A 27533-nucleotide genomic window follows, 5' to 3' on the forward strand; every position below is an offset into this window, starting at 1 on the left:
ATCCTATAGTAGCCCCCATACGTACTCCCCTCTAGGGCAGGAATGGGTGTTGGAGCCCTGAAATTAGGATGGGGCAGGACCTGTGGCTCCTTAACTCCATCACCTCTTATACAGAAATGCAGAAGGAGCCCTCACTGGAGCACAGCTCCTCAGCACAAGGGGGCTGAAAGGACAAGGGTTAGCCATTGCTGTGGACGTATTTATAGAATAGTTGAAGGAAACTTTCATTTCCCCCAAAATAATAATAAAAATTATTCACTCCTAATAATTCCCACATTAGCTTGAGCTAAGAAACAAGTGCCCAGCTTAATTTAAGTGTTTTGGTATTTTATTTGCTTGTGTCACCAAAATTTTTTTTTTAAAATCCCAATGCTTTTGTTCTAACTAAAACCAAAAAGTTCTCATTAACCTCCCGTCAAAGTCAGTGACAAAACTCCGAGAGAGCTCTTGGGTCCCTTTAGCAATAAAAGGGAAGCTTTCATTCTTTATGACAGACCAACAATCTTTCAAATTTTTGCCAAATAGTTTTATATTTCAGACTGAGATTGTGTGCTTTTATATGCACGTGCATTTTAAATCGGATGTGAGTTTTAAGACCAATATAAACCTGAAAAACGTGTTTGGGATTCCTACCAACAGCTCACCTCCTGTGGTACAATGCTACTCTAATTATTGGTTACAGCTCCTTATTAAAGAATGGTAAAATAATAATCCACAGCGTGGATGTCTGATGAAATTGCAGTAACCAGAAGAATGCAGCTCTCTGCTGGTGTGAGCTGGTGCTAGACCCTGAGATGGGTTTGTAGCCTTGTTCGGTTTTGCTGTATTATTTTGCATACAGTATTGGTCGCACCCAATTTAACAGGAAAAACACTTGATGAAAATAAAGTACTGTTACTACAGTAACCCTGCACAGATGTGCAGCAGATCTCAGATTCACTAATCCCAAAGGTATGGGCCCTTACAGTGAAAATCTGGGAAGGAGAGCAAGCTACAAATGTATGAGAGTTAATCTGTGCGAAGAAGGAATGCACCAGGCTCAGGGAAGTTAAATTTATAGAACTAGAGGAATATAGAACCTTTGTTTTGTAAACATCGCTCCTGGCTGTTGGCTGTGTTGCCATACTAAGTCCTTTAGCACTCTCATTCTCTCTCTGTCAAGTGCACACACAGCTCTATCAGGCAAGAAATGGCTGTAATGCTTTTCCTCTCTGCATTCACAAGCTTCTCACACCCACAATGTCTTTAACTCATGATGGTGAGAGGAGAGCTGGTTTTCATGGTCCTGATTCTCTGCCCACTTATACTAGTGCGTCATCACTGAAGTCAATGGAATTGTGTGATTTACACCTGTGTGCAAGGTGAATCAGGTCACGTATCTCCATTTCCTGTGCCCTTTGTACCATCAGCCAGCAACTTCACTTCATTCAGGAAATAAAGCTGTGTTTGTGAGGTTACCCTAACTTCCTATTTTCAGCAATGTTTATAAAGGGGGAAGGGGCAGAGTAACATCCACTGAAATCTTAGGAATTCGATCACAATCTAAATGCATGATAGCCTGCACAGGTGAGTAATGTCTGATATACAAACATGGAGATGATGCTGGGCTGGGGCCAGAACCAGGAAAACATATGAACCAAAGCATGAGGTTGCTGCACAATGAAGCATAACTGGGACTGAGTGTATATGGAACACGTAGAGTTAAAGCGTATGCTTAACTGAGCAACACTGGTATTTCTTTTGTTCTTATGTTTGCCTTGTTATCTCCCATTTTTGGTTTGTGGCTGGTCTTTGCTTCTCCCTGTTTTCATCCATATACCCTAGGTTCTTGGTATGATCTAGTAGAGTGGTTCTCAACCTTTTTTTCCTTTGTGGGCCCCTAACATAATCTCAAATGGAGGGGCAGACTCCTTTGGAAATCTCAGACAGTCTGCAGACCTCCAGGCATCCATGTTTCACAGGTTGAAAATCACTGATCTATGGTAACTACAACCTTTCGTGGACCCCTTAGACATAGTATCCAAATCCCCAAGAGTCTACAGACCACAGGTTGAGAACCACTGATCTATCACACAGCTTAGGATATGCTCATGGTGGAAGTGTTTGCTTCTGATTACTGAATAAAAAGTTTTTGGGGAAAATGAACAAATCCCTCTTGAGATACAACAACATCAAATTGTCCCCGCTAAGAACTCGCTGATGCAAGATGCTAGGCACTGTTAATTCCCATTGAAGGCAGTGTCAGCTGAGGACCCTCCGCACTTCACTGAGCCAGTCAGATATTCCCAGGAGCAGGCCTTTGGTGTCAGAGAACAGTAATTGACTAATACATTTAACTCATGGGAAAGGAGATGCTTGTGATATGCAGCACAATATAATGGTAGTTTTCTTGCTGTAAACATATAAGGCAATAATTTTAGCCACCAAAACATGCTTTGCTAATGTACAGTTCCTAATTTGATTTTTTCTGCAGTACATATAACTACAGTACAGTAGTGATAGTATAATTAGTATTCACACTAACTCAAATTATAGGATTGATTGCAGAATCTGGTTTCTTCTAGTAACACCAGTAATAACACTTCAGTATTAGAAAAAAAGATGACACCATGACATTTAATACAACCGTGAGAAAGGGATTGTTGTCCCTGGAATTAGTTCTGGATATTTTTCTCTTTCTTTTAAGAAAATTCCTTCAAATTGTGTAAGAAAGAATTGAGAAAAATGCACAGAATCCATAAGTATTTAGTGCAACTAAAACTCTAAAAGAATAATCTTCCTTTCCTAATCAGAATTTTAGTTGTATTAGTCAGGATTTCAATCCATAATTCTTTACAGACATCTGTGAATTAGGATTCCTGCAATGGAGTGAAGTATTATAACCACATTTTTACAGATGAGGCATAGAGTAATGGACTTACCCAAGGTCACAGTGAAATCTATGGCAGAGCAAGGAACAGAACCTAGAGTTCCTGATTTACAGGCTGGTGCTTTAACGAGGCCATCCTCTCATCCTTCCACTCTGCCCCTCCCAGTGGTCAGGTCCGTTTGTTTAACAAAACAGGATATTGGCTTCCAAGCAGCCACAGAAGACAATATACGGTCAGACATACTTTCAGACAGATATGCAACCATCTCATCTTCGTTTTGGACAGCAATTCACTGAATCATAGTCAACTGCTTCTATGTGCTAGAATCCCATTTACAATTCCATGGAGCTCAGAGCTTCAGTTGGCCAAGTTGATCCGCAAATCTAGTAAACCAATTGCAAATAGATGCTGAGGATTTAAACCCAGTTTTTTTCTGTCACTCCAGATTTCTTACTCCAGAATGTCTTACTCCAGAAAAAAAAGATAGAGAAATGGTCCTTGAATCTCCCAGTGGCCTGTTAAGATTCAGGGCTCCGCAGCTAAACACCTGAAAAAATAGGACTTAACTTCTCCCAGAACAGAAGATAGTATCATAGAACCATAGGGTTAGAGAGGACCGCAAGGGTCAACTAGTATAACCCCCTGCCAAGATGCAGGATTTGTTGTGTGTAAACCATCCAAGACAGATGGCTGTCCATCCTCCTTTTGAAAACATCCAGTGAAGGAGTTTCCACAACCTCCTCAGGCAGTTTGTTCCACTGTCCTACTCTTCTTACAGTTAGGAAGCTGTCCTAACATTAATCTAAATCTGCTGTGCCGCAGAATCATAGAATCATAGGGTTGGAAGGGACCACAAAGGTCATCTAGTCTACCCCCCTGCCAAGATGGATGGTTTAGACACAACTCCTCCTACAAGACAGATGGCTATCCAGACTCCTTTTGAAAACCTCCAGTGAAGAAGTGTCCACAATCTCCTGAGGCAGTCTGTTTCATTGTCCTACTGTCCTTACAACTAAGAACTTTTTTCTAAGATTTAACGAAATCTGCCATGCTATAATTTGAACCCATTGCGTCTTGTCCTGCCCTCTGTGGCAAAAGAGAACAACTTTTCTCCATCTTTTTTATGGCAGCCTGTGATGAGGTGGCTGCCCCTCGCTGGCAGAAAAGGAGTTAAAAGCAGCCCTAGGGAGTCTGCACCAGAGGCAGCCAATTACAAAGGAGCTGAGAATAGAAATTAATCATGGCCCGGCAGGCTCATCTAAGAAGGGCTGCAAGGCAGAGCAGAGTTCAGTAGCTGATGGGAGCTTGATAGGGGGAGACCAGACTCATAATAGGAGGAAGGAGTATTTCAGTGCTGCAAGCGAAGACCGGGGGAACTAAACAGCTACTGACAGACTGCTAGGGCCAGCAGGTTGAGGCCCTGATGTAAGGGCAGAAAAGGGTGCTGGAGCCACATGGGAAGTGGCCCCGGGACAAAGGACTGTAATTACCACTGAAGGAGTGGCTGGATGGAGATTGCAGGTCCCCCCGGAAGGGGAGAACATAGAGTCCAGCACAGCTAGAGGGGAGTGTCACTGAAGAAGATGCTTCAGTCCTGGAAGTGATGTAGGTCTTGGAACGAAAATGACGTTGGCGAGGCACCACCAGAGGAGGGCACCCTGGTGAACAGTTAACTCTCATAACCGCCAGCAGGAGGTGCCAGAGTGGAGTTCCACACCATCACACAATTTTTCAAGTATCTGAAGACCACTGTCATGCCCCCCAGTCACTCTCCTCTTTTCCAAACTAAACATATCCAGTTCCTTCAGTCTTTGCGCATATGGCTGCATTCCATCCCTTTGATCATCTTTGTCACTTGCCCTGGATCCTTTCCAGTTTCTCTGCATCCTTTCTATATATTGGTGACCAAAATTGGACACAGTACTCCAGCTGAGGCCTAACCAGAGTAGTACTATCACTTCCTGTGATTTGTATGCTATGTCTCTGTTAATGCAACCTAAAATTGCATTTGCTTTTATAGCAACAGCATTGCATTGCTGACTCATGTTGAAGTTGTGATCCACCACAACTTCCAGATCATTCTCAGCAGTGCTGCTGCCAAGCCAGTTTTCCCCCCATTCTGCATTTGTGCATTTGGTTTTCTTCCCTAAGTGTAGCACCTTATAATTGTCTTTATTGAATTTTGCTTTGTCTATAGCCCAGTTCTCCAATTTATCAAGATCCCTCTGATTTTAGCTATATCCTCCAAAGTGCTGGCAACATCTCCCCTAGCTTTGTGTCATCTGCAAACTTGATCAGTATGATCTCTATTCCTACATCCAGGTCATTAATAAAGATATGAAACAACACCGGATCCAGAACAGATCCCTGTGAAAGTTTGAGACCTCTCTCTAATCTGACATAATTCCATTAATAGTTACTCTTTTGTTTACTGCTGTTTAACCAATTATGCATCCACTTAATGGTAGTTCTGCGGAGCCCACATTTCTCCAGCTTATCAGAATGTTATGCGCAACGATGTCAAAAATCTTGCTGAAGTGCAGGTATATTATGTCCACTGCATTCCCCCTACCCACCAAATAAATTACCCTATCAAAGAAGGAAATCAAGCGGGTTTGTCATGATTTGTTCTTGGTAAATCCATGCTTGTTGCTAGTGATCACCCCTTCATCCCACCAGGTAGTCACAAATTGAATGTTTTATACATTGCTCTAGTACATTCCCAGGTACCAAAGTCAGGCTGACTAGTCTATAGTTCCCAGGCTCCTCCTTTAGCCCCTTTTTAAAGATGGACACTACATTAGCCCATCTCCAGTCTTCCAGGATCTCTCCTGTCCTCCATAAGTTTGTAAATATTATTGCCAGTGGCTCCGAGATCTATTCAGCTAATTCCTTCAGTGCCCGTGAATAGCATTAGACCCCGGTGATTTGAATTCATTAAAATTAGTCGGAAGATCTCTGACGTCTTCTTTACTTATCTCGATTTGCATCCCTTCCCCTTTATTGTCTATGGTAACTTTGCTAGTCCTCTGGTCACATTTTTTCTGAGAAGACTGAAGCAAAGTAGGCATTGAACAGCTCTGTCTTCCTATCATCTTCTGTTACCAGCTCACCTTCACCGTTGAGCAGCGGGACCCACACCATTCTTGATCTTTTTTGTCCGACATATTTGAAGAACCCCATCTTGTTGTCTCTAACATTTCTTGCCTACTGTGCTCATGATATTCCCATGTATACTTCCTTGGTGACATGCCCCTTCTTCCATTTCCTGTATGTATCCCTTTTGGTTTTTAGATAGTTAAAAAGCAACTTGTGCAGCCACATTGTCCTCCTGTAGCTCATATCTTTCCTCTGTGTCAGAATAGCTTGATTTTGAGCCTCTGTTATTACATCTTTTAAGAACTACCAGCTCCCTTCAACTCCTGTTCTTCCTAATCGGTCTTTTCACTGGACCTTGTCTACTATTTCTCTGAGTTGGTTGAAATCTGCCTTGAATCATATGTGTGAGAGTAGAGTTTATCTGTGTAAGCTCCCCTTTGCAGATCCTATTGATACCAGAGTGGCTAGATGAAAAAGGTAGTTTTTGTGGACCAGCCAATCCTGCTGCTAAAAGGATTAAAGTTCTGAACACCCCTGCACTGTTTCAAGGCCCTAGCCTGTGCTGAGTCACATGACAACTCCAGAAGCAGTGCTTCCAGTAAACAGAAGCCTGCTCAAGTGGAAAGGTGAGCGCCAGTCTGGGTTCTTTGTACCAGACCATCCTGCAAGGCTCTCCTGTGGTAAAGCCAGGATTGTGGGAGCCTGGGGGAAGCCTGCCAGGATTCAATTGCAGCCCCTAGAAGGAGAGCTGTGAAGAATCTTCAACTAAGAGCCACAAGGACTTGAACTGAGAAGCCCTGATAGTAGGACAAAGAATGACCTGAGCCCAAAGAAGGGCTAAAGGAACTGTGAGTTTAAAGGAACGTAAGTTCTTGTACCTGGAAGGGTAAAAGGGACCACTTATGTTTATTTTGTGTTATGGGTTAATAAACCAGTCCCCACAAGTTGGAATTATATTTGAAATATGTAGGTGCATGAGATTTCAGAGGGAGATATAGAAGCACTGCTCCAGAGGTAAACTGAGGCAGCAGCTGACCCTTGCACAATCGGCCTGTTCATTAAGCCAACTTCCATGAGTTTGTATGCGACATGATGCCATTAAATCAGTACAAAAACAAGATTTCTACAGTGAATTAAAATGCAAACAACTAGATTTTATTATGTGGAACTGAGACAAAAGATACCACTTGACAGTTGCCACAGTAGTGGCTATAAACATTAACACAGGTATAGATATTATTTAAACCAAGAGAGAGAGGGCTGAAGTGCTGTAAAACATAGTTATTGAAGCGCTGCAAAAATAGTAGTCATTGAGCTAGTGAATTTGAAAATGCAAATAAGTCATAGTGCTGTTTAAGACCTAAATCCTGCCCTGTGCAGCATCAGTGTCCATGGGGAATCCTCCAGCCACAGGAGGAGGGATTGCAACCCTGTGAAGGAGCCTGTTCAACTGCAGGCAACCAGCACAAGATTCTGCATCAACTCCATTCCCCTGACTGCAGCAAAGTGGCAGGATCTGGCAGGATCCTTGGATTATTACTACAAGAGTTAGAGGCCAAATGATTTTATTTGCCTAGGATAAAATGTATAATTGTCTTAAATAATAATTCCCCAATATTGGGCCAGCTTCTGTCAGGCACCAAGCACCCTCCTTTCACACTGTTTTGTCCACACAGGTGGAGTTCATCCCTTTGGACAATCAGGTCTACTGTGAGAAATAGAAAAAGAGGTCGGGGTATGATATGGTGTTTACTTTCCGTTAGGGAAGACAAGATATTTTGGTTGATAAGGAAGAAACCCACCTGGTATGGTCTATGAATATCTCAGTATCAGAATTCATGAAGCCTCTCAACTTCCAATTCAATTAGGGCTAGATACTGCAAGGTGCTGTGCACCCTCTATTCCCTCTGAAAAACATGGAAGCTGATAGCACTCACACCTCGCAGCAGGGACTCAGCCCTTTGTAGAATTAGTCCTTTAGTCAAGATAACCCATCAATATTTTTGTAAACTGCTGAAAATGATGCTGACAAGAATAAAAGAAAATAGAAATTTAGAATTTGATCAAGGTACCCACTCTAAATCATTTCCAATTACATTGAAGCATTGCTCCTGTTATACACAGTTAATAGAAGAGACTATTCCTGTTTTATAAACTTACATTTTTTTTACAAAAGTAGAAAAATTAATTTGACACATTTTATTGTATGTCAAAAGTGTTCTCTTTAATGCAGGGTTTTCAAACATCTCTCCCCACACTCAGTAGTTCAACACTCCACTGCAGAAACAAAATTTTTATTATTCTTTGAAAGAAAATGCTACCTACTAGAGGGAGAAAAATGGTCAGTAGTTCAAAGGGAATGACAAATGACTATGCCAGGTAAGCTAGTGACTACTCAGGGCTACATCCTGTCCTGTGCTGCACTGGTACCCAAGAGGGATAAGGGGAAGTTAAGAGTCTTATTACATCATGTAAGAGGGAAAAATCTCGTCATAGTGCTCCAGCAAGCCAACAGCTAATATCTGCAACATACCTGTGTGGGCGTGATCTATGGATGAGGGACTCTCTTTAGGCTCCCGACCTGTTTAGACCCAATTCTGCAGAGTGCCAATTGTCTCCTGACAAATGCTGAGCAACCTCAAGTTCCATTCAAGTGACTGGGAGGAAAGTGCCCTCAATTCACCGAAGATGCTCAGTACTTTGCAGGCATTGTTCTGAGGGCCCATTATGTGAGCTGTTGAGTACTTCCTGCCAGATGCTGCGTACTTACAATCAGAGTTGACTGTGCTCTGAATCTGACAGGACCTTACAGGATCTGGCCCCTATGCACATACAGAAAGCTCAGTTTGGATGCTCACACTCTGTTCCTGATCAGAGGGGCAGAGAAGTGTGCTGCCCCTTCCCATCATGACAAATCTTGCCTCAAGCAGCAGGACTTCTGCAGAGGATGCACTGGCCAGGATTCCTGTCCACCATACTCCACCAGCCAAGGTAAGATTTGGTCCTCATATCACTGTCAGACCCTGACAGCTTGTCTATTTTATACCTACTTTGGCCCCTATGAACCAAAATCATACCTAATAAGTCAGTCTCTTGTTTTCCATCAAGGAGGGGTTGGAAATGTTTCAGAGGAAAACTGATTGCATAATAACAAAAGAGTTAGGATTCTCTCAGACCTGGGGAGCTCTAACCTATATATAAAGGTACAAACAGGGAAATAGTTACAATACTGGGAAAGCCAAAGCCTGGGCCCCGGTCAGATAATCACTAGCTTTCCATGAGGAAATAAAGAATAAGGACTGATTCGACAAAGACTTTCTCCATCATAAATCCTTGCTCTCACATGGAGTTTTAGTGAAAGATGAGGTAATAACTAGTTGTAGGATCAGGCAGAAAAAAATCAGAAAAAGAGGAGCAAAACTTCAGAAACTAATTACATGCAGAACAAAATATCACTGGCTGGAGACACTGAGCTCCTTCAGCTTCCATTGAGTGCCGTGGGAGTTGAAGAGGGCTCCCAAGTACATCCAGGCAGTGCTCAGCACTCTGCAGCATGAGTGACTTTTGAGAAACATGAACTCCTGACATTTGGGAATCCTCGTTCTCAATGTGAGCTTGCACAAACACTACAGCACAAAAAAAATCAAGGTTATTTCTTCAAACTGACAAAGGATTAATAATGGTGATTAATAGTTCAGAGAATAGGAGAAAGATAAATATTTCAGAATTCAGCAAGAGTTTCTGGCTATACTGTACTGTATTTTCATGCTCATCAGAAAAGCACATATGAGAAATAGACTATTTTAACAGAAAAAATCAAAGCATTTATAAAACTGGTTGATAATTTTCCACTCTTTCCAGAAGTGCATCAGAATATCCAGGAGAATAATACCTGAAAAAGAAACATTTTGTCTGTGTATTAGACAAGGAAATATATATGATGCTAAATATTTAAATTATATTAATATCTAGTGTATTTATCAGAAAATTGCTAGACTCAAACTCCGGTTATAGCTCAAGAAGATCTGTAATTATCCACCTGTAATCCTTTAAGAGACTGTTTCTGTACTACCGTGCATCTTGTGTTGTCATTTACCCCTGAGCAAAATGACTGTAAAATGCCATCATTCAGACCTATAGGACCAGATTTTCAGAACTGCTCAGTATTCAGTTGGAGTCAGATTTTCAAAAAGAGCTCAGCTCCCAATTAGGCACTTAAAGGAAGTGGCCAGTTTTCAGGAGAGTTCAGCACCCAACAGCACTCTTCTCAAAGGGAGCTGCTGGGCGCTGAGCTCATGAGAAACTCTGACCCTTAATGCAAAGCATGAGTTTCCACAGAATGTCTGTCACAGCATAATGGTTTACGGCTGCCAGAGAAATGCAAGTGTACTTGTCAAAAACTAATGCAAAGGCAAACAGCTGATTTATGTACAATGTTAGTAACAGTGATCTTGTAACAATGTTTTATGGCAATGATCTTATTTCTGTAATACCAAATGACTGATGGAGATTACATTATTCAAGAGATTTTTTATTAGAGTAGAAATTCACTGTGACTTTACTGACCTACTGCATTCTGACTGGCTTTGAGAACAGACCAGTTGTGTGCCTCAAGTAATGAGAGGCCAGCATTTGTTTATTTTTATTTTTTTAAGTAAACTGCCCTTTTCTGAATAAGCTTGCTGCTGACTGGTTGAAGGCTTTTTGGTTTTGCTTTTTTAACTGAATTATACCATTTACCTAAAGGTTCACTGGTGAAAATTCACAAAACCCTTCCAACCCTGCAGGTCTCAAGCATATTACACTGTAGTTCATGGTTTGAGATAGATGCTAGAATTTTGTCTGCACTTAGATTTCCTGTAAATATGCTTAGTTTAAACTTCATAGAAGTTAATTTTAAAATCCGGGTTCATTTTTATGTACATCTGGATCTGATGTAAATCCACACATGGCCCAGTGTGTGTGCAAGTCAGTGCTTATGCCCATACACAGCTATGTATGCAAAATCTCACCCACGTGCATCAGGATATTGGCATGTCTAAGTCAGATGTGCACTTTTATGTTCACTTGTTTGTAAATTAAGCCCTATTTTTATGACCTACAAAAACTGTAAACTACAAAGGATCATTGACTTGGTAAATCATTCATGGAATTTTAAAAAACCTATATCTGTGGGGTGAAATCTCCTAAAGACACCTAAAGTAATTATTAATTCTGTTAACCTATGGAGTCCAGGGGAGAATTCTATCCTTTATTTACCCACAAATAAAGTCCGAACAAAGGCTTTTGAAAGTCCATTGCATACTGATGTCTTTATGCTGGAATAGTTTGTTTCTATTCCAATGTGGCAAGATAAGACCAAGAAAAACAACATTAAATTTTTCCAATGCTTTGCTTAGAAACAACCATGGTTAAAGTCTCTCTCCCTTGAGAAATTTCTGAAGAATTTCCTTTGTCAGTGTGATTCTTTGAAGACTTTGCATTGAGGAATTTACAACAGTCAAGTTGCTCCCTTTTTTACAAGCCACTAAAGCTTACAAAAACCCTGTCCTGCTTTCTTGATGTTACATGAATATCAGACTTAAGAGAGGTGGATGAAGTTTCAAAAGCAACACACAGAGAAGGAAAGGAATGAGGAATAGAAATAGCTGTACATACCTCAATACTTCCAAATCATATTATCCAAGAACAACAAATAATGTTTGAATACAGACATCATCAATTTATGCCCAATAGGCTAGCTGTATTTATTCTTAATTCTAAAAGTTATTAAGAGTGGAGGCATGCACTTTAGTTGTATAAGCAAAATCACTTCAGTGCTATACCAGAAAGAACCTTCAATCTACATAGTACTGAAGTCTTGCACTGCTAGCTATCTGTCTAGGTTTTTATACCATACCCATCAGCATAATATCTGAGACTTGTATTACTTGTATTACTGTGTATGTTCCTAAGAAAACACAGTAATACTGTATGTCTAAAGAGCCGTACACAGCCATTGCTGCACATCTCTGAACACTGAAAGCCTTAACTACAAGGAGATAGGAGTAAGGGTTGTTATAACTGAAATGTGTTCAATGAGAAATCCCAAATGCTAGCACAGAGGGGTTAATAATGCATGGAATTTGTCTTTGCTTCATTCTCCTCACTGATTTTCTATAGAATTTAAAACTTTATATAGTTGTTTGTAAATCCATTATTAGCTTTTGTGAAAATAACTTTCCAAATACAAAGTAATGCAGTTGTCTTCCTGAATCTGCAGACAGCCTGAAAAAGCAGCTTTACAGGACAAATCCAGCCCTGACCTCTGGAGCAGCAGAAGTGCCCCAGGCAGTGGAACCAACATGGTTCTACTGCACAAAGAGGCAGGGAGAGGAGCTTAAAGGGCACATTTTCTTCATTATAACCAATGGCATGTTTCTTTGCTTCCCCTAACAAAAAAAAGTAGTTTGTAGCAAAAGGAAACATGAAGTACAGCCAAAAAATGTAAACACATGTTTTTTTATTCTGTATTGTTACTCTTCATAGCTTGAAAATGTCTTGATGATTCTTTATCCCTTTGACAGTCACTGAGTTTTCCCTTGCAGAAGCAAACAGGATTCCATTTCTGTGCAACTTCTAATTTGCAGCAACTATTAGCCAGTGCTTAACTTGTGCCAGAGCTTTCCAGGACTCAGCCCTGGCACCTCTAGGCTTGGCAGCTCATAGCCTCAGCACCTTTGGGCTTGCCGCGTCAGTTATGAAAGTTAAAAAAAAAAAATTGCTTGAGTCCTGGCATCTAATTGCTTGAACCCCATCACCTCTTTCACTACAAATTAAGCATTGCTATTATCTAACAAATGCTGTTTACTGTAGTTAAAATTGATGACGCTGATGCAAAGAACCAGCATGCAACAGTACAACATCCCCCTGAGTGTATTGCTGAAGTGAAGAACTGGTAGATGGATATCTAGAATTCAGGAGGAGATTTCCCTCCTTATTATAAGTTTAGGTTGGTGACATTTTGAGTGACATTTAACAGTAATTCTGTATTCATTAACAGCAAAACTTGCCTTGGTGCAGACAGCTAGTGCATGGTCCTTTATATAACACTTGAACCTCCTCATGAGGCTTAGGGAAGGAGCAGCTGTGGTTGGAGCAACAGATCAGGAGGCTCTCTGCATCCTGGTACACTGAAGGAAGTTTCAGTGAAGCCTCGGAACAAGTTAGCTCAGAGAACGGTGTTGAGGAAGCCAAGCGGAAGTCAGAGGAGGCACCAAAAGATACATTACCTGTATTCCATGTATGGGGCAGAAACTGCTACTGCAGCTTACTGATTGGCATGGCATCCAGAAGGGTGGTGTTGCAGCTCCAGAGCCTGCCTGATAGATGTGGGAGTTACTTCTATTCCCCAACTCCCACTTAGTTTCCTGCAAAAGGGCAATCTTGGGCTTTGTTTAGGAAGAGGTAAATTTGAACCTGAGAAGCAATTTTAAAAAGATGATAATAAAGCGTTCAGAAAGACAAGAAAGTATCTGTCTAATTTTGTGTTCATCCAACTACTCTTTCGGGCTGATAATCAAGGATGATCATTAATTTTAAAAGGGCATTCACACAGACCTTAAATTATATTTTAAATCTCTCATTTTGTGCTTTGAAGACAATCTAACAATGTAACAACTATGAATTGCTAGGACTTCGATTTCCTCACCTTACTATTTCCTCTGGGTAACAGTTGTTAATAGTGTTGATGTACTCTTGAAGAAGTGACCCCGGCTCTGCTTTTATCTCTTGAACTTTTTTAAGTCCACCAGTTGTTACAAAGAGACGTCGTGCTTTGCTATCATGCGGCAGCACCTACAAAAAATGAAGTACATAATGAGTGTTAAACTTCCCTTTAAAAGAGCCTTCTACATTGGTAAGCTTTAATATTAAAAAAAATAAATCAGAGAACATACACAGAGAATAAGATAAAAAGAATTGCAAGCAATATTCAGAGATGTAGCACCTCCTGTAATAAATGTTTTATTTTAACTTGTTGGTTAACTAGGAACAATGAAATTTTGAGCCACCTTCACTAGGCTGCAACATAATTTGACCTGTTCATTTAATATACACCACTGTAAATCATAAAAATGCTTATGACAGCTTTATGCAATTAATATTTTAATTGTTTCTACAAAACAACATGCCTGCGAAGATTAAACAGAAAACTAACATGGAATGATAATTGCACCTGTCCTATTACCACTGACTTAGTTAAGTCTTTTATATTGATTAACTCAGTTTATTTGTACAGTAGATACTCCTATCATTCTTATGATCTAATATGGATTGTTACTATCAACTCAAGTTCCTGGACATTAAAAACCATGGATCAAATCCCACAGTCCATCTGTGTAGCCATGGATGGCCCCTACAGATAACAAAAATGCACTGTTTGCTGCACAAAGGAGATGGAAAGCAGAAGTGGTAAGTAAAGGGATTTTGCAGCCCCCCGAATGATGCTGATATGCAGCTCTCTCCAGAGGAGGAGGAGGGTTGTGGGCAGGCAAAGAAGAATGGCAGTAGTTGGCCAGTGGATCTACTAGGCCAGAATGGCACGTGGAGTGAAACAATGAGCTGTCAGCTACATCTACATCACAAAAATAGCCATGATTGATTAAACATGGTTGTACCCAACCCTGTAGATTAAACCCTACATGGGCAAAAGCGCTTTATAACTTGATCTGGGCAAACCAAGTTTTAAATTTGGTTGTGTTTCAGTTGTTAACTAGCACCTTAGAAAAAAAGGGCAACTATGCTAAAAGAGTGGGGAAAGGGAATGAGACACGTTCCCCATCAGGTAGATGAGCTAACAATTCAAACAGACAAACTTCATTTCTCTAGTTCCTTTTGTACCATATAAAACACCCCCAAAAGGATTAAACAACAGATTCTCCTGGCCCTCAGGTAGAGAGGGCAAAGGGAGGAAGCAAGGAGCTTGATCCCATTATCACTTCATGCAAGGGCTAGGAACAATTACAATCCCTTCACTGTGGAACTGCTGCATCCAGGGGCACAAACTACCTAAAAGAGGATAACAAGGGGGTAAGCCACATCCCTTCCTCCCTCCATACTGGCTCCCAAAGCTGGCTGCAGGGAGCAGGATGCACCCTTCCCTTGAGTAAGAGAGATCTTAGGGAGGGACTGTGTCTCTCAGAGAGGCACAGTCCCTCCCTCAACCCCCACTGAGACAGTGTGGTGATGCACAGACCTGTACTTAGGCCATTGCTCAAATAGCCATAGCTTCTCCACAGTGAAGTGCACTTTAGACAATAAAGCTTTTACTTGACTATAAGTGAGCTGATGGAAGCTATCTCCCTAATGTCCAAGGACAGGGAATTTCAGAGTTATGGTGCAAGAGAAACACTTTTACTGTAAGGAACTTCATATAAACCTATACATTATACATAAACCATCCAAACATAGTTTGTTTAATGCAATGGGTGAGGAGAAGCATAAAGAACCAACATGTCATTCAATATAAACTGTGTCCATCCAAGCCATTTACAACATAAGAAACAGCAAGAATCCATACAATGGGCAGCTAGCTACTAAGAGCTCCCTTTATTACTCACTCTGCTCAGCAGAGCGGGTTGGGAATTTTCTGACAAAATATTTTTTCATCAGAAAATGCTGATTTGTTGAAACCATTCATGGAGAAGAGTGAGTTTCAACAATTTTTTTCAATTTGAAAAACTACAGTTCAAAATTGTCAAAACGTTTTAACTTTTTTTTTAAATGAAAAAAATCCATTTTTCCAGATTAAAACTGCTTTTCTTTTTGAAATGTTAGTTATAGTAAGAAATAAAAAAAAAGAAAGAGAGAGTTTCTCACCTTGTGCAGTAACTGAAGTTCTTTGAGATGTGTGTCCCTGTGGGTGCTCCACTTCAGGTGCTGGTATGTTCGAGCACTATTGATTGGAGATTTTCGGTAGCAGAGTTCAGTCGGGACACATGTGCACAGACAGTAGCTGTCTCACTGCACTGTTGGAGTCTCATCCAGTGTGCACACAGCCTGACCCCTTTAGTTCCTTCTCTACTATAGAGTCCTTGTATCGAACTCCAAAGCAGAGGAGAGGAGGGTGGGTAGTGAAGCACCCACAGGGACACACATCTCAAAGAACCTCAGTTACTGCACTAGGTGAGTAACCCTCTCTTCTTCTTCGAGTGCTGTCCTTGTCGGTGCTCCACTTCAGGTGAACGTAGAACAGTGTCCACTATGGTTGAGGGGACTTTGGAGTTACATGCATAGTGGAGGAGGACTGGACTGTTGGGCCCAGCATGGCATCAGCTCGTGAGTCCTGTGCAATTGTTTACTTGTTAATGAATGTATGTTCTGAGGCCCATGTAGCAGCTCTGCAGATCTCTGAGATATGAGATGGGTTGGACCCCCTTTTTGGGGTGTCACTGGATGTGCTGAGGTCCCACCTAGCCCGCCTGTCCCGACAGCCTGGACTCCCCCTATTCTGTGCTGTTGTGACAGGTTCTCAAGCTCCTTTCCAGCACACACACAAGTAGGGACACACCCAACTCTAAAATTACACCCCCAGAGTCTGCAATCAGTTCTGTGTGAGAGGACTCAGCTAAGGGATTGCCCAGCACTCCTGTGCACACACCCTCTGGTGTGTAAACCCAAAATTATATTGTATTGTGCTTTATAGAGATCTATATAGCATAAGCTCATGAAAATTGCCCCCTCCTTCATTGTGGAGGAAGATATACACAGCTCTTTGCCATCTCCCCTGCCTCCATAGTTATGAATTGCACAAACTGGGTTTTAGAAAACAAAACCAGTTTATTAACTACAAAGGATGAATTTTAAGTGATTATAAGGGATAGCAAACAGAAAAAGCAGATCACTGAGCAAAATAAACAAACACAAACATCCTAAGCTTAATTCTCTATAGAAACTGGTTACAAACAGTAATTTCTCACCCTAAATGTTGTTTTAGGCTATAAGTGAGCTGATGAAAGCAATCTCCCTAATGTCCAGACAGAGAATTACAGAGTTATGGCGCAAGAGATACACTTTTACTGCAAAGAACTTCATGCAGAGTTTCTGCAGCTTCAAGTTTTAGGTATTTTTCTTCATAGGCTAGACCCCTGTTTCAGCCTGGGTCCCAGTCCTTTCTCCTCAGATCAGTCTTAGGTGTTTATAGCAGTCATCCTGGACGAGGATTCAGTGAAGAACCAGTGACCTTGATTAACTCACTCTCCAGCCTTAAACAGGATTTACATATGGTGTGAATCTTTTGTTTCCCTGTTTGTGCCTCCCACCCCTTCAGTGGAAAAATACCAGCTCAAGATGGTGTCCTGTACCAGGTGACATGATCACATGACCTTGCAGTGTCAAAGCAACCATGAGACAAGGTTTATTTTTATATCCACAGGAAGGAACTCCAGGAAGATGGGAAGTCAGCATCTTCAAAGACCCATTGTCTTTCCTAATGGCCCATTCAGGCTGATTGCATTCTGTCTGGTGGGTGTTCCCCAAGTACACACACAGTTGTAATTGTTACATAGTCAATATTCCTAACTTCAGATACATAAATGATACATGCATACAAATTGGATAATCAGATTTAGTAAATTTTCCAGTGATATTTCACAAGACCCATCTTGCATCAAATAAATCTTAGTTATGCCATATTCATATCATAAGCATGTTTCTATAAAGAATATGGGGTGTAACGTCACAGTACATTGTTCAGAAATGGTATAGATGCTGCCATGGAACACATAGAATGGCACCTGATCCTCACTGGTAGCTCTGTCTTATCTGTTTGATAACATAATTGGATGCAGCTCAAGATCCACTTAGATAGTCTCTGAGAGGATATAGCGGAGCCCTTGGATTGTTCTGTTGTTGAGATGAAGAGTCTTGGGGCTTTGCAGAAAGATTTTGTTCTATTCAGGTAAAATGTTATTGCTGGTCGAACATCTAAAGTGTGTAACATGGCCTCCTGTGTGTTTCTGTGCAGTTTGGGATACAATGTGAGGAGATGAATAGGTTGGGTGATATGGAAAGTTGAAGCTATTTTGGGGAGGAACTTTGGGTGAGGTTGCAATATGATCTTGTCTTTAAAGAAGACAGTCTATGGTGGATTAGCCATTAATGCAACAATCTCACTCACTCATCTGGTGGAGGTGATAGCCACCAAGAATGTCACCTTTATCAAGAGGTGTTGCAAGGAACAAGTGGCCAGCGGCTCAAAGGATAGTCTAGTAAGGCCTTTGAGAACTAGGTTTAAGTCCCAAGTGGTGTGGGGTGGTATACTTCTGGGTAGAGATTCTGTATGCCAGTGAGAAACTGCTTGGTGGTCAGGTGTGCAAATACTGAGAATCCACAGATTTTATGATAAAAAGTGGTGATCACCGTGAGATGTACTTTACTAGAACTTGTGAACAGTCCTGAGTTCTTCAGTTCTAAGAGAAATTCTAGCACTAGTGACAGTGGTGTGGTATTGTTTGTCCTGACTCCATGCGGAGAATCTTTTCAATTGATGCAGGTATGTACTGCATGTGGATACACATCTGCTGTTCAATAACATGTTTGACTTGTTCCAAACCGGCTAATTCGTGCTGCTGGAACCATGAAGGGGCCACGCTTTCAGATGACGTTTCTCCAGGTTCAGATGGAGGATCTGACCATTGGTTTGAGAGAGAAGATTCGGTCTCAGTGGGAGAGTTCGTGGGGCACAAACGGTCATGTGCATCTGGTAAGGATAGCAGGTCTGCCTGGGCCATGCTAGGGTTAGCAATATGATTTTGGCATTGTTTTCCTGTATCTTGTGTAGGACCCAGGGGATTAGGGGGACTGGCAGGAATGCATATTGGAGTGCTGTGTCCCATGTGAGAAGGAAAGCATCTCCTACGGATCAAGGTCCTAATCCCGCTCTTGAACAGACTAGCAGACATTTGTGATTCTGAGATGTAGCAAATAGGTCAATGGTGGGTAACCCCCATCGTTGGAATATATGTTGTAAGTAGAGCCCTGTATGGATACAAATTTATATCCATGGATTCAGATATCCACGGGTATAAATCGGTATCCGTGGAACTTCAGGGCCCTCAGTGGAAAGAAGAGAATGTTGTGTTGGACCGTCACTCCTAGGAGCCAGCACCCCACACAGGCAGCTTCTCCAGTGCAGCTGTACCATCCACAGGCCCACCCCGGTCCCTTCGACACAGCGGTCTGCTTCTCCTGTCTGAGGGTGTGCGCACTGCTTGAACACAAGAGTATGACCAGAGATAGCAGCCAGTGAGCCTGCCCACCCCAGTGGGCAGGGCTGTGGGCAGTACAGCCTTGCCAGAGAAGCTGTTGGCGTTGGATGGTGGCTCCTGGGAGCAGCGGCCCCTCATCCTGCTCCTTTTGCTGCTGTGGTTCCCGGGAGAGCCCTGCAGTTCTGCGGATGCTGATTTAGATCCACAAATATCCGCATCCATAGATATAAATTTGTATCCACATAGGGCTCTAGTTGTAAGACTGAGGGATACATTTCCCATCTGTGCTCCTGTGAGAACCATCTGCTTAGAGTGTCCACTGTGGTATTTTGACATCCAGGGAGGTAGGAAGCTGATGTCAATGTGGTGATGAATACACCAGTACCAGAGTTTTATGACCTAAGTACATAGGGAGTGGGATCGTGCACCCCCTTGTCGGTTGATGTAGAACATGCATGCAATATTGTCTGTCATCACCCATACTGTCTCGTTCCTTATGAGCGGAAGGAAATGGAGGCAAGCATTCCGTCCCGCTATTAGTTCCAGTATGCTGATATGGAGATGTGTTTCCACTGGTGACCACCTGCCGTGGATTGTATGATGATCCAGGTGTGCATCTCAACCTATCAAGGAGGCATCTGTTGTGATCATAACTGAGCGTGGTTCCTGGTAAAAGGGAATCTCTGAGCAGAAATTTTCCTGTTTTGTCCTACACTAAAGGGATTCTAGTACTCGAGGAGGTGGTGTTACGATCTTGTTCAAACTGTGTTTGATGGGTTTGTATACGGAATTCAGCCAACCTTGTGGGCAGCACATGTGTAGTCTCACATGTTTTACCATGAATGTGGTGGCTGCATGTGTCCTAGCAGTTGTAGACAGTTGTTTTTGCTGTGATTCATGGACTGATGAAAACTGTCTCTATGAGCTTTTTTATTATCAGAAATCTGGTTTGCAGTAGAGATGCTCTGGCTTGAACTGAATCGAGGTGTGCTCCAATGAAGTCTAGTTGTTGTGTGGGTATCAGTGTTGACTTTTGGATGTTCACTTGCAGCCCAAGTGTTTGGAAGAGGGCAGCAGTCGGTTGGGTGATTTCTGTCATCACTATCCAATTGGGGTCTTTCAGGAAGTAGTCATCTAGATACGGGAAAAACACAATTCCCTGCTTGCACACGTGCACAGCGACACCCGCAAGGGTTCTGGAGAAGACCCTTGGTGCAGTGGACAGTCTGAATGGAAGCACTATGTACTGGTAGTGCTCATGTCCTAATAATCTGAATCAGAGGAATTGCCTGTGAGCTGGGTGAATGGTAATGTGGAAATACATGTCTTGTAGGTCAAGGGCTGAAAACCAGTCCCACTGTTCCAGTGCTGGGATCACAGTGCCTAATGTGACCATTTTGAATTTCTGGGAGCAGACAAACGTTACATTTTTGTAGATCCAGTATGGGTTGCCATCCTCCATTTTTCTTCTGGGTCAGAAATAATGGGAATAGAAGACCTTCCCTCTGTATTGCATACGTATTAGCTCCACGGCACCTAGTTGCAGTAGATGATGTAGTTCCTGCCTTAAGAGGTGCTTGTGAGAAGGGTCCCTGAAGAGGGACGGGGAAGGAGGTAGGGTAAGTGGGCAAAAAATAAAGTGGATGGCATAACCTGATCGTATGATCTCTAGTACCAATGGTCCTTGTTGCGAATTTCCATGTTTGATAAAGGTCTCAATATATGGCCAAATGAGCAAAGTGGCGCTGTCTTGAGTGGTAGGTCATTCAGACCCTTGACCAACCGTTCAAAATTGTTGCTTAGCAGATGACGGATGTGACACCGCTGGTTGGGGTTAAAATGGTTGATGTCTTTGTGGTTGGTTTCTCTGCCTGTTGGTGTTTTAAGGTCTGGTATTCTGTGTCTTTAGAATGATGGTAAGATTGGTAAAGCTTTCTTTTAGCTAGTGATGTGTAAATGCCCAGCGTGCGGAGTGTTGCACCAGGAAGGCAACTCTATACTGCGAAGTGGACGAGGTGTATACCTTCCTTCCTAGGAGGTCCAGCCTTTTGTAGTCCTTATCATGAGGTGTGGATTTAAAATGTTTAGATCGATGATTTGCCACCTCGATAACCAGTGAGTTTGGTGATGGATGAGAAAAGAGGAAGTCCATGCCTTTGGCCAGCACATAATATTTTCTATCGGCCCTTTTGCATGTAGATGGAATGGCGGCTGGCGGCTGCCACACCGTTTCAGCAGGTTCCAGAATGGCGTTGTTTATTGGTAGTACAATTTTTGAGGAGGACAAGGTTTGCAAAATTTGGAGCAATTTATGCTGATTTCTTGGACTTCTTCCAAAGGTGTGTCCTGGCTCAGTGCAATTCTCAAAGAGATCTTGAAACTATTTAAAATCATCTGCCATTGTAGTTGGAGGTGACATAATGGCCTTCTGAGGAGAGGAAGAATTGTTAGGTGGTGACATGTTTTCCTAATCTGTTTCTTCTTCAAGCTTCTCTGTTATATCCTCTGGGTCTATGGATGTCATAGCCACTGGGGACAATGGAGGAGACCTAAGTTCACCTCTGGGTGATGATGAGGTTTTGGCACAGTGGGCTCTATATGCTGCCCACAGGTCCCATGTTGGCCACTGCATGGGAAATGTCATGGGAGGACACATCCATGGTTGTCCATACCATGGGTGTGTGGGCTGTTTATGATGATTTTTGGCCCTCAGACTTTTCCTCCAAGAGGTCTGGGTTGAGGAGGCGAGGAGTGTTGTGGGGAGAAGACGCCCTCATCCTGTTCCTCATTCTTGCTGTCGCTTGGTACTGATAGTGTCATGGGAGAAGTGGGTGCATAATGATGCTTCTTGGAGGAGATCCGTCAGTGCCAAGAAGTGGTGATTGGGGCACCAAAGATATCTATATTTCGCTCTGCATTAGGTCTGTGGAATGGATGGAGACGGTGCCAAGGATTTTGTAGAAGATGAATGGTGTGCAGCTGTCTTGTGGCTTGTCTTTGTCAGTGCCAGTGGACCCATCATGGCGATATCAGTCACGGCTGATGGAGGCATTGGTGCCGAGATCATTGTCAGTGCTGGAGGTGGCAACAGGCTTGGTGCCGTAGTCACTTCCTGTACCAACATGGTCAGTGCCATGGCGGAGGCATGGCTATGCCTATATCTCGACGCCATTACTACTTTGGGCATGGGTGGCGGCTGACTTGCCAACTTAGGGAGGCTGTGCACACACACCCAAGCTCTGAGTGGGTGGTGCACGGCCCCTCACCAGCATGGGACAGGCAGCCCCTTCTCCCCCTTTACCCCTCGCAATGGGTAGCATGGCCCCAATGCCTGGGGACCTCCCAACTGCTGGCATAGGCGGCAGGTTATATACTTTTGTGGTGCTCGGGCACCAGGAATATTCAGGGCTGGGGGCCCTGCTCCAGCAATATTTGGAGCTGGGTCTCTCCACTGGCCCTGCCTGGATCGGGCCCCGGCCCCCGCTCCCCTACGCATCTCCCTCCCCACCGCATCCCTGCCTGACAGAAAGCGGTGCGTGCCTCTCCTGTGCCTGCTTGTGCTGCCGGTGTAGCACATTCCTATGCAGAGCGGCTCCCAGCAGAACTGCTGTTTGCTGCCCCAGGGTCCTGGCGCCCCCCATCCCCTAATGGCAGGGCAGGTTGCCCTTACCCTGCCCTTCCGTCTTAGCCCTGAGCCTCTCCAATGCCCCAAACCCCTCGTCCCCAGCCAGAGCCCTCATCCCCCTGCACCCTAATCCTCTGCCTCAGCCCTGAGCCCCCTCCTGCATCATGAACCCCTCAGCCCCAGCCACAGCCCTCATCCCCCTGCACCCTAATCCTCTGCCCCAGCCCTGAGCCCCCTCCTGCATCATGAATCCCTCAGCCCCACAGCCCTCACCCTTGCACTCCCTCCTATCCCCAAACCCCCTCCCAGAGCCTGCACCCCTCACCTCCTCCTACTCCTCCACCCCCAGCCCAGAGCCTGCACCCAAACCCCATCCCAAAGCTTGCACCCCTCACCCCCTCCTGCACACCCACCCCCTGCCCCAGCCCGGAGCCTGCAGCCAGCACTCAAACTCCATCCCAAAGCCTGCACCCTGCACCTCTCCTGTACCCTAATCCCCAGCCCAGGACCTGCACCTCAGACCTCCCCCCCCAACCCCCTCCCAGAGCCTTAGGCAGGTGGGGGCGGAGTGGGGGGGTGGGTTCTGGGCACCACCAAAATTTCTACAAACTTGCCATCCATGACTGCTGGGCAGCCCCAGCCACCCCAAGGCCCAACCACAGCCACCCTAGCCCTCATCCCAGCTCCAGCATGCTTCCCTGAAGAGGAGCAGCCAGCCTGCCTGGGGCCAATGGAGAAGGGCAAGCAGGAAGGGGCATTCCAGGTGGATTGTGGGTGGGCCACGCTGGGCTGTTTGGGGAGGCATAGCCTCCCCCAGCCTACAATATGCACCACCCATGGCTTTGGGCTCAACAGTATGGCCTGTGCCGGAGGTGCCCGGTGAGTCATAGGCACTGACTTGAGAGGCGGTCAGCACTGAAGGTAGTGACATCACAGGGGAACATTTATTTTTGTGTGGTTTCCTCTGGGGAGAGATCGACTCTCGCTTCCTCTTTTCTTTAGAGGACAGAACTGTGCTCTTCCTTGGTTCCAAACTGGTCAGAGAGCCCCTTAGCGACATGTTTTGGGAGGTCCATTTCTGGGCTCACCTGCAGCAATTTCTCCATTAGGATCATCTTGAGGCAGAGTTCCCAGTCACGCTGGGCTCTTGCCTTCAAGTTTTTACAGTGAACGCACTTTTGGGGTATGTGCGATTCACTGTGACATCTCACACAGACAGAGTGTCTGTCGGATATCAGCATCGCTTCCCAGCAGGAGCCACATCTTTTAAAGCCTGGGGAACCAGGCATGTTCCAGAGAGTGCTCCGAAAGGAACAGGGGATAGGACAATAAACTTTTATTTTTAAACAAACTACTAGCTAAGCTAACAATGAATTAGAACTAACTTATCTAAGGTATCTAGCTAATATTTTTCTTTTTTCTCTATATACAGGGGAAGAAGTTGACACACTGCCCCAAGTTCCATCTTCAGCCGACGACGGTTGAGAAGGAACTGAAGGGGTCAGGTTGTGCACACACTAGTTGAGACTCCAACGGTGAGCGAGACAGCTACTGCACATGCGCATCCCATACAAACACTGCTATAGAAAATCTCTGATCAACAGCACCAGGATGCAGCAACACCTGAAGTGGAGCACCTATGAGGACAGCACTCGAAGAATATAAAAATTTCAAATGGTCAAAATCAAAATGCAATGTTTCAAATGAGCTGAACCAAGAATTTTTTCAGATTTTCAGTTCACAAACATTTTTGAGATTGACTTTTCAACCCAATGTTGAATGGGGAAAACTTTTCAATACCTCAAAATTTTTTGCAGAATAGGAAAATGGTTTCCTGGCCAGCTCCAGAGGTCAACACACATAAGCACCATGGCACGGGTATTTTGAACAAATGTGCAATCCTTATTGATTTAGCCGGATGTATAAACAGCAGCATTTCCAAGCCTGTGGAATGTAGTACTAGATAATATCAGAGAATTTTATTTGGGCATTTCCAGCAAAGAACACCAGAGCAGGACAATCTGGCAGTCTCTACTAAAGGATTATGCAGTATTGTATTTGAAAGAAGAAAGGGCTATAGTAGAGTGGGATTCCCTAACAGCTGGTCACCATGGCAGAAACTCAGAATACCTAAAATCCATGACAGTTATTCACAATTTAAATAAAATATTTTAATTACATTAATTTTTACCTCTATGTTTTGCTCAAATCTGTTCCTTAAATAACTGACATAATTGCACATTTTAAAGAGTTTGGAAGAAGATTTAGGATTTTTCCACCCAGTCCAGGACTGGAGTCAAAAGATAAAACACAGAACTGGAGAAGCTTTTACTTTTAAAACAATTTTTCTAACAATTGATTCAATTCACCCTTGTGCAGAGAGCTTGCACTAGAACTAAAACATGGCTTCGGTGGGATTTAAGCGATGCACTGACCTAGTTAGGTTCTCTGCATAAGGGCTAATTTTCTACTGTGGCAGAGGAGGAAGACAGCGTCTTGCTTATGAGTAAGGCTAAGATTTTCTGACCGTTATTTTTAGTAGTCACAGACAGGTCACCAGCAAACAAACAAACAATTCACGAACCCATGACTTTTACTAAAAATAACCGTACAAGCTGCAGCAGAGGTGCCCAGCCCCAGCTGTAGCCCTCACCGCAGGGCAGAGACGCACAGCCCCAGCAGCGGCCACCGGTGGAAGCCGCAGGGCTATGCGGGGAGCACAGCCCTGGCTCCAGCCCCAGCCACGGCTCCAGCCATGGCTTCAGCTGGTGACAGATAATATATTTGATCGGACCAACTTCTGTTGGTGAAAGAGACAGAGCTCTGTGTAGTTCAAAAGCTTGTTTCTTTCTCCAAGAGAAGGTGGTAGTAAAAGATATTACCTCACCCACCTCCCCGGTCTCTCTAATATCCTGGGACCAACAAAGCTACAACAACACTGTAAACATGCTGTTTAGGTAACAGATGGTTAATCTATCATTCACCAAGAAGAGCCTTTTCTTACCTTACTGAACTGTCCAACGACGTGTTTCAGAATATTGGGAGGTGCATCATGCAGCAAGGGTTCAAGTGCTGGCAGATATGTGCATTTCTGCAAGATGTTCTTTAGGGCCTTTTTAGTCTATTGAAATGCAAAACAAAATGTCTATATTAAGACATCAATGAAACAACAAAGTGAATTTATATTCCACATTCCTGGTGTATGAAGTCTGATCAATTTGCTTTTTTGGTCAGAATTATTTCAAAAGGGCAATTTTCTGAATCAAAACTACACGATCCATCAATTAATTTAATAAAGAATCAGTTTTCGGCTCATCTTATCAAACTGCAAAACAAACGTTCAGTGCATCATATTCCTATTAAGTTATCTAGTCAAAGTCATGGCAATTCTCCTCTGAGTGCAATGGGAAAGGGAGCAGGCCCCCTAAGTAAATATAAATTAAAATACTGTAATACAATAAAAAAGTTAAATTAAAAACATGTTTTTAAAAGATTGTATTTGAGTACTAGTTTATTAGGAGACCCTGGCAGTCTGTAGCTGCACCTTGCACTGCCACCTCTGCAAAGGGAAAGTGAGTGTACATCAGTGTTTGGGTCCTAAACCAGAGAAAGTAATGACCCAATTGTGTAGGACTGCAGGTTCAGAGAACGTTGGCTTTTTTTTTGTGTGACCATTGGACTTAAAACTCTGAAAATGGCTATATAGAGGTGGGGTCTTACTCAACAAATTTGAGGATGATCATTCTTTAGTTGCCTTCAAAATGGAATGACATGATATGATAAGATATATATCATACATTATACGATCACATCATTTCCTGTAATGTCACACAAAAATCTATTTCAACAAAGGCTAATAGGCAGACAGTATCTGGCCCCATTGTAAATGTGTAATGATAGCCCTAAATATGGGCTATCCCTTACCCAAGAGTGTTTTTTTTCAAGCCAGCAAAATACACATTTCATACTGACAGCACTTATAAAATTGTAAGAAAGGCTTATGTGCACAAAAAATAAAAATACACCATTAGACATCACTCACTGCCTGGTAGCATGATAATACTGAATAACAATTAACACTCTGTAATTTTGAAGGACTTAAATCTGATGATTAACAGCAATACATAGTATTTCAGACACTACACCTACTTTTACTTGGAGATCTTCTGAGCTTTCTGTTTCCATATACAGGGAAAGCAGCAGTGGTAACACATTTGTTACAGCAACAGCACGTGCATGCTCTGGAGTATGTCTTCCAATCTGTCCCAAGGCCCAAGCAGCCGCTGCCTTAATATGATCTTCTCGTTCCTCTGACAAGCAGATAGACAGCTGTGGCACCCCCTGTAGTATTCATTAAAACCACAACCATTATGAATCTAGGGCAGGACTAGACACTGGAACAGATTATTAGAAAAAGCTTGTTTCTTCTATTTCTATTTTTCTGGCTTGAATACATTGTAGATGAAAATAGGATGGAGCTGTCATTTTTCAAGTCAACTCTGTGGCCAGAAAGAATTTTTAAAAAAAGAATCTATACAAGTCTAACTGGAGAGAGAATATTAAATATGCCAGTTTCTCTGAGTTTGAGGGCAGTTTTAGTGAACACATCAGCTACTCTAAAGCTTTCAAAGAGCAGATGCCACAATTCAGGCAGCTGAAAGCAATGCCACCATTTTTGACAGACACTGATAT

At 43.1% G+C, this 27533-nt stretch overlaps 1 protein-coding gene across 4 annotated transcripts in view; it reads right to left on the reverse strand.

Annotated features, from left to right (window-relative positions):
- The window catches only part of SPAG6 (sperm associated antigen 6), a 95213-nt gene that overhangs the window by 26332 nt on the left and 41348 nt on the right, over positions 1–27533 (reverse strand). The window contains exons 8-12 of one of the 4 annotated variants that reach the window (XM_030550379.1): positions 26991–27182; positions 25846–25962; positions 13660–13805; positions 13241–13330; positions 7103–9861 (exon numbers count right to left, since the gene is read on the reverse strand). In XM_030550379.1, coding sequence (XP_030406239.1) covers positions 13279–13330; positions 13660–13805; positions 25846–25962; positions 26991–27182 — 507 coding nt within the window. In that variant the 3' untranslated portion in view covers positions 7103–9861; positions 13241–13278. The other 3 variants (XM_030550378.1, XM_030550380.1, XM_030550377.1) reach the window with 3 other exon arrangements.

The sequence above is a fragment of the Gopherus evgoodei genome, chromosome 2 (genome assembly GCF_007399415.2).
Source record: "Gopherus evgoodei ecotype Sinaloan lineage chromosome 2, rGopEvg1_v1.p, whole genome shotgun sequence".
Taxonomy (NCBI): domain Eukaryota; kingdom Metazoa; phylum Chordata; order Testudines; family Testudinidae; genus Gopherus; species Gopherus evgoodei.